This window comes from Protopterus annectens, chromosome 11.part0, assembly GCF_019279795.1.
Source record: "Protopterus annectens isolate FY-2018-M chromosome 11.part0, PAN1.0, whole genome shotgun sequence".
NCBI lineage: Eukaryota > Metazoa > Chordata > Ceratodontiformes > Protopteridae > Protopterus > Protopterus annectens.
This window is the reverse complement of record NC_056745.1, coordinates 1,376,574,446-1,376,588,063: the sequence shown is the minus strand read 5'-3', so window position 1 is coordinate 1,376,588,063 and position 13,618 is coordinate 1,376,574,446. Positions and strand designations below refer to the sequence as shown.

The 13,618-nt window shown below is 37.3% G+C and overlaps 1 protein-coding gene across 1 annotated transcript in view; it reads right to left on the bottom strand.

Annotated features, from left to right (window-relative positions):
• Nucleotides 1–13,618, bottom strand: part of LOC122815075 — a 3,014,144-nt gene that overhangs the window by 151,961 nt on the left and 2,848,565 nt on the right. Inside the window, exon 107 of the mRNA XM_044087319.1 lies at nucleotides 10,416–10,589. Coding sequence (XP_043943254.1) covers nucleotides 10,416–10,589 — 174 coding nt within the window. The remainder of the gene's footprint in view (nucleotides 1–10,415; nucleotides 10,590–13,618) is intronic.

Sequence of the window (13,618 nt, the reverse complement as noted above, 5' to 3'; positions counted from 1 at the left end):
CAAGTTGAAACAAGTAATAAAACTACAAAAGAATGGTACTTTTACTTCATTCTCTGTCATTTGTACTAAATGATCATTTTCTACTGGTAATGTTCCCAATATTGGAAGGTAAATTCCTTCCCATCTCTTATTCTTAACTTCAGTGTTTATATTACAAATAAATTCACTGGGATAACCTCTCTGGAGAAAAAACTTTTCAAGGAGTTTACATTCCTCAATAAAATCAATGTCCCTTGTTATCATCCTTGCCGCCCTAACTAATTGGCCTTTAATGACCGCTTTTTTCTGATAAGTTGGGTGGCTACTTGAAAAGTGAAGGAACGTGTTTGAATATGTCTCCTTCCTATAAATAGTAGAAACAAATCTTTCATTAACATAATCCTTTTTCAAGTCAATATCCAAATAGTTGATGGAATCTTTACTGTATTTGAATGTAAACTCTAAAAAGTCAGTACTACTATTAAACAGTGTCATAAGATTATCTATACCATCTGATTGGCCTTCATAAAACATAAAAATGTCATCTAGAAATCTGGTATAAAAGACTAAATTATCTTTAATACTCTCATTCTCCAATACAATATTCCTCTCCCAATGTGCCATTACTAGGTTTGCAATACTGGCACCACACGGGGACCCCATGGCGACCCTGAACTTCTGATGGAAAATTTCTTTATTAAACAGTATAAAGTTATAGGAGAGGACTGTATCTATTAGTTCTCCAACGAGTTGGATTTCACTAATAGGTGCCCCTAATATTCTCAACATGTCACTGACCCATTCTATTGCTTTACTATGTGGTATACACGAGTAAAGGTCTTTAACATCAACTGTGACAAAAAATCCCGTACTTGAAAATTGTAGGTCGTTGATAGATTTAAGAAAAGACCATGAGTCTTTTGAAATCTGCTTTTCTAACTTAATGTATTTTTGAAGAATTTTGTCTATCACCTTTGCACAGGTATAGGTCATGCTATTCCTACCATCGACCAATGGCCTCATAGGTGGATCATCCAGGTTTTTATGGACTTTGGGGATCCCAAATAATACCGGTGTTTTTACACGTGGTTGTTGTAAGTAGTTATACATATCGTTGTCAATCCTACTTTCAATGAACAGTTCCTCATATAGGGACCTAATTCTGCTAAATGCTAAATTCATTTCATTCAAGGAAGATTTAGAATAAGTGTTACTTCCCAAAATCATTGTCATTCTGTTTATGTAGTCACTGTTGAACATTATAGTCAACCCTCCACCTTTATCAGGTTTCATTACGCGAATGGGTGCTTGCTTTAATAGGTTAAGTAACACTCTTTCTTCTCTTGTCATATTATAGTTATACCTATTTTTAATTTCCTTCAAGTTCCACAGGTCTATTTCCATAATTCTTTCGAATAATATTAATGAAGGGTGGAGAGGGGGGTTATAGACACTAGACACAAAAAAATCAGATCTTTCACTGAAGTCTCCCCCCATCAAAAATAATAAATTTAACTTCCTAGTGAATAATTTCAAGTCTATTAATGTATGAGCTATATTGAAAGTAGTAGTTGGCACAAAGGTATAGCCCCTACTCAGTAAATCCACCATTTCATTACATATGGAAAGACTAGTGTAGTTGAAAATCTTAAAGTCAGCTTTTGAATTTGTAACAACAGTACATTTTGGGTAATCAAATAAGGGTTCCGTAGAAGTTATGACCCTTACTACCACTTCTTCCTCCTGTTCCTCATATTCCTCTTGTTCTGGAAATTCGAACTCGAGGCTGGACTCCGAAAATTTTGGTTTCCCATTCTTTTCGAGTTGTTACCCAGACCATTGGTTCTATCTGGATTAGCTGGGTCTCTCAAGTTGTTCGCTCCTTTATAGTTTCCTTGCTGAGCTAACCTCTCGCTTCTCCTAACACTGTTATCAGTGTTAGGTGTTGACTCATGTTGGGGTGCTATATCAGTTTGAGGTTGCTGCATATTAGAGCTCCCTTCCTGACCAAAATGGGTCTCAGTATTGTGCAAGTTAACATGTTGGTTAGGGGCTGTATTAGAAGTTTGAGGAGGGTGGGGGTAAGCTTTACCCCCACCATAGTCTGTCAAATCTCTATTGATTTTCTTAGTCTTGGTACCATTCATTTTCGACAGATGATCGTCAATACTTAAAAAACATCTGTCGTATTCGAATTGGTACCTTCCAAAGTTAATGTCAGTTTTAATTGATCTGTCCAGTGTTTCTAACATGCCCAGCAAGGTATCAACCATTTCTTGGTAGTACACACAAAAACGTCAAGTAGTTCCATACCATGTCTGTCGAATAGCGCTATGAGTGCACTATGAAATGGGGAACCTTCAGTCAATCCTACAGGAAATTGCCAGTGCCTCAAACCTTTTGGAACTATCTTTAGTTTTATGCACTCACGAAAATAGGCAATTTCCAGCTGCAATTTCCATGTTTTAAAAAGTTTTTCATCAAATAAGCTAAGTTTTGAGTTAATATCGTTGCTTACCTCAGATGCTGTGGGTGGAATATTATTTGGTTGCAAACCAGTAAACGTAAAAGACTTATGAACCCAAATAGAAAGCGGTTCACGCTCAACAATCCGTGGGTTCTCTAACCCTACCCCAGCGTAAGCATTCGCCGAATCTCCTTGTGTTCCAGGTCTGTTAATGCATTGAAAAGTGCCCGAGTTATTGGCTGGACCTATCGGCGCCAAAACTCCTTCATGTAACCGGCCAGCAGTTGATGTTAAAGGTTGAGAAAGCCAGTTAACCTCATCCATGTGTTGTGAAAGTCGGTCGACTTTCTGCGTAAGCAATTCGATCAGGGCAGTAAGACTCCCGTCACCCTCGTTTTGATTCGTAGTGGATGTAGAAGTGCTCACAGAACCTGATTCCATGGTAAAACTAGCAAGACACAATTCCAAAGCAAACAAACCAGCGAAAAATGAACCAGGTTTCAAAAAAGCGCTCCAATAAACAAACCACTTTATTCAATACACGTCTTGAAGTGCGAAACGTGAACATACACTTTTCGTTGCAAACATAAAGCTAACTTCCTCAGAAGACAAATAAACACAGTACATAAGGGTACTTAAATAGTAGCCTTACATCCTATTAGTCACTCAATCAATCTAGAATAAATTAAATTAAATTAAGTAAATTAAACGTGGGTTAATTAGTTCACAAAACACAAGAAGAAATCAGACTCTCTTGAAAAAATAGTCGCTATAGTAATGATTCACAATAATAAAACCATTTTTTAGAAGATGTATATGAGTAAAGCGCTGTAAAACCACACACTAAAAATTGAAAATTGAAAAATGGAGCATAAGTTAGAAACACATAGGCACAATCATAAGTCAATACAATCATTTGTTCATAGTTGCAGTGTTCCAAGAGGAACAAAAATTAAGGTAGAAAGGATATATCCTATCACTAGACAAACTGGCCTCGGATATAAAAATGTAATAATGTAATAATATGTATGTATATACATACATCTAATTTATCTAATATAATTTATATACTATACAATATCTATAGTAGAGCAAAACTGTCCCTAATGGAAGATCAGCTATCCAGAGTTAATAGCCTTCTCAGACATTCCAGATCTGGAAGGGCATTAGAGAAACCAGACAGATATTTGGCCAGTTCAACAGTTGACGATAGTACAGACCAAACAGTTACACTTGTTGGTATGAATACAGGCTCAATCTTGATATAAAAACCTCATGACATAGTTAGGCTAAGCTTATGATTTATTGAAAAGAGGTCATTGTAACACAAGCCATGCTGGTTAACAGAACGCACAAAATATAAATGATTTATAACTAGAAAAAAGGGATTGCAGTATGTGGAGGTATACAACTTTAACTATGCTAGTACCTATTTACATATTTAGAGGTATATAACTGTAACTATGCTAGTACCTATTTACATATGTGGAGGTATATAACTGTAACTATGCTAGTACCTATTTACATATGTGGAGGTATATAACTGTAACTATGCTAGTACCTATTTACATATGTGGAGGTACATAACTGTAACTATGCTAGTACCTATTTACATATGTGGAGGTATATAACTGTAACTATGCTAGTACCTATTTACGTATGTGGAGGTACATAACTGTAACTATGCTAGTACCTATTTACGTATGTGGAGGTACATAACTGTAACTATGCTAGTACCTATTTACGTATGTGGAGGTACATAACTGTAACTATGCAAGTACCTATTTGCGTATGTGGAGGTACATAACTGTAACTATGCTAGTACCTATTTACGTATGTGGAGGTATATAACTGTAACTATGCTAGTACCTATTTACGTATGTGGAGGTACATAACTGTAACTATGCTAGTACCTATTTACGTATGTGGAGGTACATAACTGTAACTATGCTAGTACCTATTTACATATGTGGAGGTATATAACTGTAACTATGCTAGTACCTATTTACATATGTGGAGGTATATAACTGTAACTATGCTAGTACCTATTTATGTATGTGGAGGTACATAACTGTAACTATGCTAGTACCTATTTACATATGTGGAGGTATATAACTGTAACTATGCTAGTACCTATTTATGTATGTGGAGGTATATAACTGTAACTACGCTATTACCTATTTACAGGGAGTTGCAGATCCCACAGTATGCATTCTTTCTAAATGATAGTTTGAAAAAAAAACTTATAGAGGTTAGGGGCTCATCTACAGTGTCTCTGCTGTACACAGACCATTCTGACAAGTATCAAACAACAAACAGAGAAAGAGAAACATTGAGTGGTTACAAAAACTGAGTGATTACATATCAGTAGGGTATTCTGGGGAAAAAAGAAAGAAAATGAAATACAATCAGTTCAAGATTGCTGATTGGGTAGACCTAAAGCATTTCTTATATGGAGAAAACAATCCTAGCAAATCTCCCTGATAAATTATTGCCTGTTTAAAGTATGCTTACTCAAAACAGGGCAACTTTTCTAAGCATTAGACATTTCTCCTTTACATTTTAATTTGCAGAATTGATACAAGATGAGGACTATGCCCTCAGCTGCTGCATCTGTAGTTACCATGTTCTCTTATATTTCCTTTATCATTTTTTTCTAAATTTTATCTAGATGACTACCAAGTCAGCTATTCTAAATAATTCATCCCAGAGATTGTACTCCTTACAATGCTCAGGTTTGCACCAATAGCAAGTAATGTAAAAATGAAAGAATAGTCTGCAAATGGCATGAAGTAATGTGGCAATGAAATAGTTTACAAGTAGTTTCCATCCAGTATGAAGCAACAAGTGAGTAGTTGGTCTCAGTGAAATGGCTAAAAGAAAACAATTGGTGCTTGATCTATGCATCAAAATAAAAATCAGTGTTTGTCTCAAAATGTAATAAATAAATAATATAATATAATATAATATAATATAATATAATATAATATAATATAATATAATATAATATAATATAATATAACATCATATCATATAATATAATATAATATAATATAATCTTCTTCTTCTTCTTCTACAATAAAAAAATTAAAAAAGTTGTAGATATTGTGACAGTCCCTACTCCGGGCCATTAATCAAGGATCCTCAATCCTTACCACTGACAACATTGAGGGACGGCCACTAGAGACAAAAATGGATACACACAGTATTTTCAAATGCAGCTCTCTGCACCAAGCACAGTTTCCCTTATGAGCACACAGGGAACACACTCCAGACCTGGCGCTGGACTCTCTCTTTCTCTCTCCAGGCCCCCAACAAGACCCCACACTGAACACTTTGGAGCACTGTGTCCCTGTTACAAGTAGCTGCCACACACACTTGGATATTTGATTTTCACACACACACACACGCACACACACACACACACACACACACACACACACACACACACACACACACACACACACACACACACACAGCTGGGAAAGGCTGACACAGATTTATCAGCTGTGCTCCTTTGGCTATGACTATATGGTAATTACACTGCCACCAGTCAGCTGCTCTAAGGCTCTTACAAGTGTACTCAATTATACTGAGTAAAATTAATATTAACACAAATGGTAGAGTTTGACCAGTGCAGCAAGGCTTTTAGGATGGGCCACAGTGCTACTAAAATAAGCATAGGTACTCTTAAGATGTTAAAAGTATTGTCTAAAAGACCATCCACAATGAAAGAATATAAATATTTAATAGTACATAATAAAATCATAAACATGAGAATACTGAGTATATAGTTACAATAAACACCAGAGTTTCAATCACAGGAGATATAAAAAATAACACAGCTGGATAGATTCACATAGATGCAGAAAAACAGTATTTAACTAATCTCACTATATTTTCCTGACCGACTAAAGAATTACTGTTCCCTAGTTAAGTTACTTACTACAGCAAGGCAAGATGATGAGTGTTGAGTTGCTTACTACAGCAAGGCAAGATGAGGTGTCTGGTTGTGTGAGATATCTTTAAGAGATCTTTCTTGTCAGGTTCCAAAAACAAAGTGCTGCTGCAAGAATTCCATCATATCTCTCGCTAATATCTAAAAAATCCTTTCAGTACTGGTTATAGAATGACATCACATCTGGTCAACTGACTCTGGCACAATATACACCCAGAGCTTTGCTAAGATCTGTTACAGCATCTGAAAGCTATAAAACACTTTCAAAAACTTCCATCCTTCCAGGGTAGCAATTAGTTCATGCCTAAGGACAATAAAGTAAGATTCTTAGTCCTGGTTTTCCCAGAAATTTTTGTGTCTGGCTGCAATCAGACCTGAACGATAAAATCTTTATGGCCTAAACCAAAACATTTGATTTTCAATCTATTTTTCAAAATTAGATGAACAGAAATTCCCTTCCAGAATTCTCTTTTAAAACATATACATTTAATCAGTTATAACAATACTGTCTGATATACATCTATATCTCTTTTCTGTCCAGCAGGACCCACTGTTGATGCATTTTTAACACAAGCAGCTTTACAAATACATTTTAACATAAGCATCTGTACAAATCAGTGGGATAGTCAAATGACATAACATTCTTTACATAACTCCAGCTAGGTATGCTGGCATATGTTAAATATGCACTTCTCTGCTCTGCCTAGCACAGATGGCACTATCTCATATCATCACAGATATATCCAGTCAGTTTGCTTTGAATGCTCCAACACTGAGTGAACCAAAAAGAAAATCAAATCCTTTACCACTTGGCTGGATAAAAGTTACTGCTTCATAAACACAATGTGTATATTGCTGTGTTGTAAAATAAATCTTCTATGAATAACAGACAAAAAAACAATAAGAACATGATGACTGAAACATTACTAATAAATATGCTCATGCAAATTGTTAACATAATTGAAGCTTCTCTTCCACTGCACGTGTATGTAATGGATACAGTAATTCTTATACATACATATGGATTGTCTTGATCCTACTTTTGCATTTTCTATAAACAGTCATCAATAAGCTTATAAATTGTAATGAAGACATCTAGTACATTGCAGTAAAGTGTTTTTTTGTCTAATGTACTTTAATTTTACGTAATTCTACTCTAACCTCCTTACATATACCATGTTTTAACTCCATGCTATAATTTGCATTATCTAAATCCTTTCAGTACTATGCCATCTGATTTGTCATGTTTCATCCTGATTACATAAACAGTTTTTTGTACTATTTTTATACCATTTTGTGAATGTATATATGCATATTGTACATTTTGTATTTTTATGTGCATCTTTATTTGTATTATTTATAATTTTAATTTTAGAGCTTTTCTCCCTAATCTTCACTAAAACATCTATTTTGAGCTCAGTCAGACCATCCTAGTAAATTAATTGGAAATAAATAAATAATAGTATGAACATAAAATTCCATAGGTTCATATGTGTGCACTAGGCTAATGGCCCTGGAGCCTTTACAATCCTATCTCATAGAAGTGCCCTGGCACTGTGCCCCGCGACATTAGTTCCCAGTGCCTTTATCAAGTAGAGCCACTGGAGTGATCTCTGGGGTGAACTTTCTATTACCTATCCACTCATCAAGATTTCTCTTGAAGAGCAACAGAGAGGTGCTCTTCTTGACATGCATGGGAAGTCTATTCCAGAACATGGGCAGTCTCTGGGTGAAGAACCTGTCCCTCCAGCATGTTCTGTTGATTGTGGTAATGAGGTTGAGGTATCTGGAGCATGTGGTGTGGAGGGATTGGGATTTCTTTAGCTGTAGCATTTCTAACAGAGCTGGATCAGACATGGCTTTGTAAGTCAAGCAGAGATCACCTCTAAGTAGGCGATATGAGGCAGAGAATAGCTAGAGTCTTGAGTCTGTCCATGTAGGACATTGTTTAGTGCCTAGTGTCCTCTTCGTGAGGTATTTCTGTGGCCTTTCCAGCTGTTGCAGGTGTCTAGTGAGGTACATGCCAAATGGGGCATTATACTTGAAGATTGGTCTAATGAGAGAAGAGTAGACAGAGAGAATGACCTCTTTTTTCCTTGATGCAAAACCCTTGGTAATGAGATGTGCCACATAGAAGTACTTTCTGACCACAGTGGCAATGTGGTGGTCGAAGAGGTTGCTGTCAACCCATGTCCCCAGATCTCTTATAACACCTTAAGAGTTCAGTGGACTCCCATCGATGTGGTAATTAGTGGGAACTAAGTTTTTACCAAAGGGGATGACGCATATTTTGGCGTTAAGCTTAAGGTCATGGTTTTGACACCAGTGATTGGTCTCATTGAGGCCTTTCTGTAGGATATCTGCATCACTTGGGGAGTTAATAAAGGCTGCCAGCTTGTAGTCGTCTTCAGACTTGGTCAGCCAGAGTCCCTTTGTGTTGCCCTGGACTTCTGAGAAGTAGATGCCGAACAGGAGAGAACCCAGGACCGATCCCTGTGGGACTCCACTCGTGATTGGTCGGAGTCTGACTTGTAGTTCACTACTTTCACACTGTGTGTTCTATCTGTGAGCCAATTTGCAACCAACCTAGTGATATAGGGGTTGATGCCTAGTTTGGTGAGTTTATCAATAATAACCAAGTTAAGAATGGTAATGTTACAAACACAGCTCAGTATTCCCTAAAAAAACAAATGATAGCTTATTCTTACTGTGCTACATACATTTACTACAGTTCATTTTACAGCAGCTTAAATAAAATGCATCATGATTTATACAATTTGATGATTGCATGCAGTCATTGCAGTCAGTTCTTCAACATATATTAGGTGGGTTTACAAGAAATGGTTGTAATTTTTATCCCAAAAATAGAGATTATCATTACAGTCATAAAAATTTAAACTCACCTAAAATACAAGTGAAAAATTTTTTCCCCTGGGGCAAACCCTCGTGTACTCTCAGTAGGAGGGGGCTGTACCTTCCATATACCCCTAACCTTTCCACATATATTCCTGCTTCTTGGGTTATGCCCCCTCAGAGAAATGGAATATCCCATTAGGGGAATTCTATGCACAAAATTTAACATTCTGATGTGAAAGCAAAGATAATAATTTCCACTTCAGCCAAGTCAGAACAGAAACATATTTCATGAAGAAAATATGAATGTTCATATTTTCTTTTTTGACCTCAGAATCCTTTGGCTACATTAAGACTATTAGAGATTCACAGCAGTTGAAAAAAGCGTTATTATTTTAGCTGAGTTTTAATGTCTTAAGAGAATTTCACAAGAGAAAATCGCTATTGTATATAAAATGAGCGGCAAATATTTTATGTCTTAAGAGAATGTCAGAAGAGACGATCTCTTTATATATATATATATATATATATATATATATATATATATATATATTTATGGGACTAGGACACATGCTCGACTAGCATATGTCCAAATCACAAAACATCGAACACACACACATGAAAGCTCTTAACATTGAAAAGCGCTTCCATGTATGTGTAGTTCAAAAAAAAATCTATGTTTCTGCAGGGGGGGCTTTGCCCCCCTGCACCCCCCACACCCCATCTACTTTATTATTCTCAATCTGGGGTCGCACTAGAGTGTTGAAAAGGGAATTTTCCCTTACCTGCACTGAAGTCCGATCTACGAAACAGGCATACATACATGGAAGCGCTTTTTGATGTTAAGCGCTTTCATGTATGTGTGTTCAATGTTTTGTGATTCAGACATATGCTAGTCGAGCATGTGTCCAGATCTCATATAGATAGATAGATAGATAGATAGATAGATAGATAGATATCAATATATATATCATGATCAGTGAATGTTTTATTTCTTTAGAAAATTTTACAATAGAAGACCATTGCGGTGTATACAATAACCAGCCAATGTTTTATAGCTTCTGAATTTTTAAGACTACACAGTAGTACTGATCAATAACTTCCCCACATACCATTAATAAAAGTACACCCAGGTAAAATGATAAAGATGATGTTTACCTCTTTTTGAAGGGCTACATCTGGCTTCACATTCCTGTTTGGTCACAAATCGATTACCATTTCCACTACATCCTCCGTACACAAATGGCCTGCACTCAATTGCCTCCATGTGGTAATACCAAGATAATGTATACTGGAAACAAGACCCTTCATCCATAGGCTGGGTGCAGACTTCTGCATAGGAGAAAGGAAAACAGAAAAAATAAAACTTTTCTCAAACACAGTATATTCTTAAAAAGTGTATGTGATTATTTCTGATATGATTTCCTTTTTTAATTACAATTGCATTTGACATCTTCTAAGCACTGCAGTAAGATAGTATATTCTTATATATATACACACACACATATCTATATATTTAAGTCTTCTGGAGTGGGGATCCTCACCTTATGGGTGATGGAAAGTTTTGCTGTATTTTCCATTCAAGATATTTTCTTCAGCAGATCATTATGAACCCCTCCACACACACACACATTTCATGTATATCATTTTAGGATGCAGGATGTGAAAATCCATTATAATTCATGTGTCCTAAATAATGAGCCCCAAACCTGTACTTTCTCTTAAACAATGTACACTATTTATGTAGGAGGAGATTCTGAGGCATGGCTGGCAATGATTGTGTTGTGCTACAATTTTCGTTTTTTGTTCCCATTCTGCTTCATTCCCTCTAGGTTACTCCAGTAACCCCATTTCTAGATCTACCAGTCTCTCCTACAACCCCTGGATTATTTCCACTCTATGGCTGGGGGCCAGAATGGAAACTAAGGGTGTTTGGGGGGGGGGGTTGTGACATTAACAGCTTCTGCCAAGGGAGTTTTTCTTTGTGAACTAGCTTTAATTTCTCCCCTCCTCTTTGTTCACCTGTTACATTCAAAAGCTTCTCCTCTCTGTTGACTATGTCGCCCCACAGGGAACACCTAAGTCAACACCTTCTTCCATGGGATGGGCATACCCATCCCCCCATGCAAGCACCCTAGACTCCAAAGCTGCTAATAAACCTTGGCCACCTGGCCCATAGTTAGGGCTTTACCCCATTAGTCTACAGCACCAGCTGTATCCTAGGCTATAGATTTAGATGCTCCACACATAAATTAGAGGGAGACATTTCTGAGTTCATGCTATTTATTATGTTACCCCACACCACAGGCAAAACTAATATGTGGTTTCCTATGAAAATGAGTATTAAAATAAGAATAAGGAAATAAGGATGAGTGTGGTGCAAGATTCAGGCTGTATTCAGACTCAACAGTTTCCCATGTGGCAGTACCACTCAGAAGATCAGGTCTCATAAGACTAAGAAAGGTCAGCAAATCCAAGTAGTACTCAGCAGATGCATGAACTGCATATGTCAGATGTGGTTCAGTTATATAAAATGTACACGCAAACCCTGGTTCCCTAGTTTTATATTGTATGACAGATGCCTTCTATGCAGTCATTGTGTGCCCATCCTTGCCAATGGAAAGCATGTACTATGGGAAGAAGTCAGACCTCTGAGACCCCTGGCTCACCAAAGAACAGGGGAAATAACTTGACCACTGTGCTGCATAAATGACACAGGAGAAAAAAAAAACATTAATTACTAATATGACAAACATTGTATAACTAGAACAGACCCCCTGTTCTGTCTTTTCTACAATAACAAAATATCTGAAAGCAACAAATGGGGTCACCATCCAAAGCTGGATAATAGCAGGTTAGAAATGCAATATTGTTGACAATTTTGTGATGAACTTGTGATGGTGCCTTGAAGCCACTTCTTGTGGAGCCGAAATGCATAATAAAAATGTCAGACTTGTTCAAGAAAGCATTACAAGCAAAGTAAAGCAAAAGCAAGCAAAGCAAAACTTTATTGTCATTGAGATTGTACAACCAAAAAGTGAACAGCTGAATTAAATTATGTTCTTTCTAGCTCATTGATACACAGCACAGACCATTACAACAAAAACACAAGCACATAAATCACATAAACAAGATACACACATATAACACAGAGTCCCAGCCAACTGAAGCTTCATCTTTACACCGGCAAGACCCAGTCCAGTTCCACCGATCCAACAAAACAGAGATTCAAAAGTCCGGATCAGCCCACATCCAAGCTGACAGTCGGGTCTCCACCATCTGGCCTCATCCAGGCCAGTGACCACAGTCTCTATGATCACAGTCTCCATCCACCATCCACTCCCACACCAACCTCCTCTCTGCCAGCAACAATTCAATTCTACTTTCACAAACCATTCAGATCCGGCACAGCACCCTCCAACACCATCCAGCACCATGTCTCCGCCATCCACTCCTCCTGGCTCATTTCTCCACACACACAGGCCCAAACAGCCATGACCAGGCCAACCATTCCACCACTCCAATCACTCCAAGCCACCTGAGAAAACCCCAACAGTCCACCATCCAACTGATCCACTGATCTACCAATTGACCAATACCATGGCCACCTTCTCTCTACACTCAACCACCAGCGATCCAGAAAAAATGGTCCAACTACAGAAAATAGCAAAAAAACACAAAACAAACAATGGGAGCTGAAGAGCCCACTGCCGTACAAGGCACCGCCATCTTACGTATCCACAATGTACATCCACCTAAGATTCACATCTTATGTAGCTACAATGTGATCATGAAGCATGCACTATTAATGTGCTTAGCAGATATCCTTCATTCTGTATCATATGATGCAGTCCAAATTTGCAGAACATGTAAACATATCTGTGATTGTTAACATTGTGTGTTGGGCATGCACGCCAAATGGCATTTTATCTTGGACACTGATATATTAACTACAATAAAGTCACTGACAATTTGGCTACCCATCATTGCTTCTGTGTCATTTTAGCACTACAAGTCCACTGCAATTATTATACAGCCCCAGCAATGAAAGGTGGATGATAGTACAGTTTAGAAAAAATGAGAATGTTGAAACAGGCATATATTTTTCTGGTTGTTCCTGTTTTAAATTCATACATCGTGACATCAATCATTATCTCTTAGAGTTTGGCTCAGAAAAAGAGACTGAATAGCATGCTCTGATTCTTCTAAGGAAACAAGATAAGTGTAGCAACATTCACCCAATGAACAATATCCTGCTGTTTTGGGATTCAATCATGGGGGCAGAACTAGGGGTGGAAAAGGATGGAAAGGGCAGTCATGTGCAGAGAAATCAGAAGTAGTGACAAGGAAATAATTTTCAT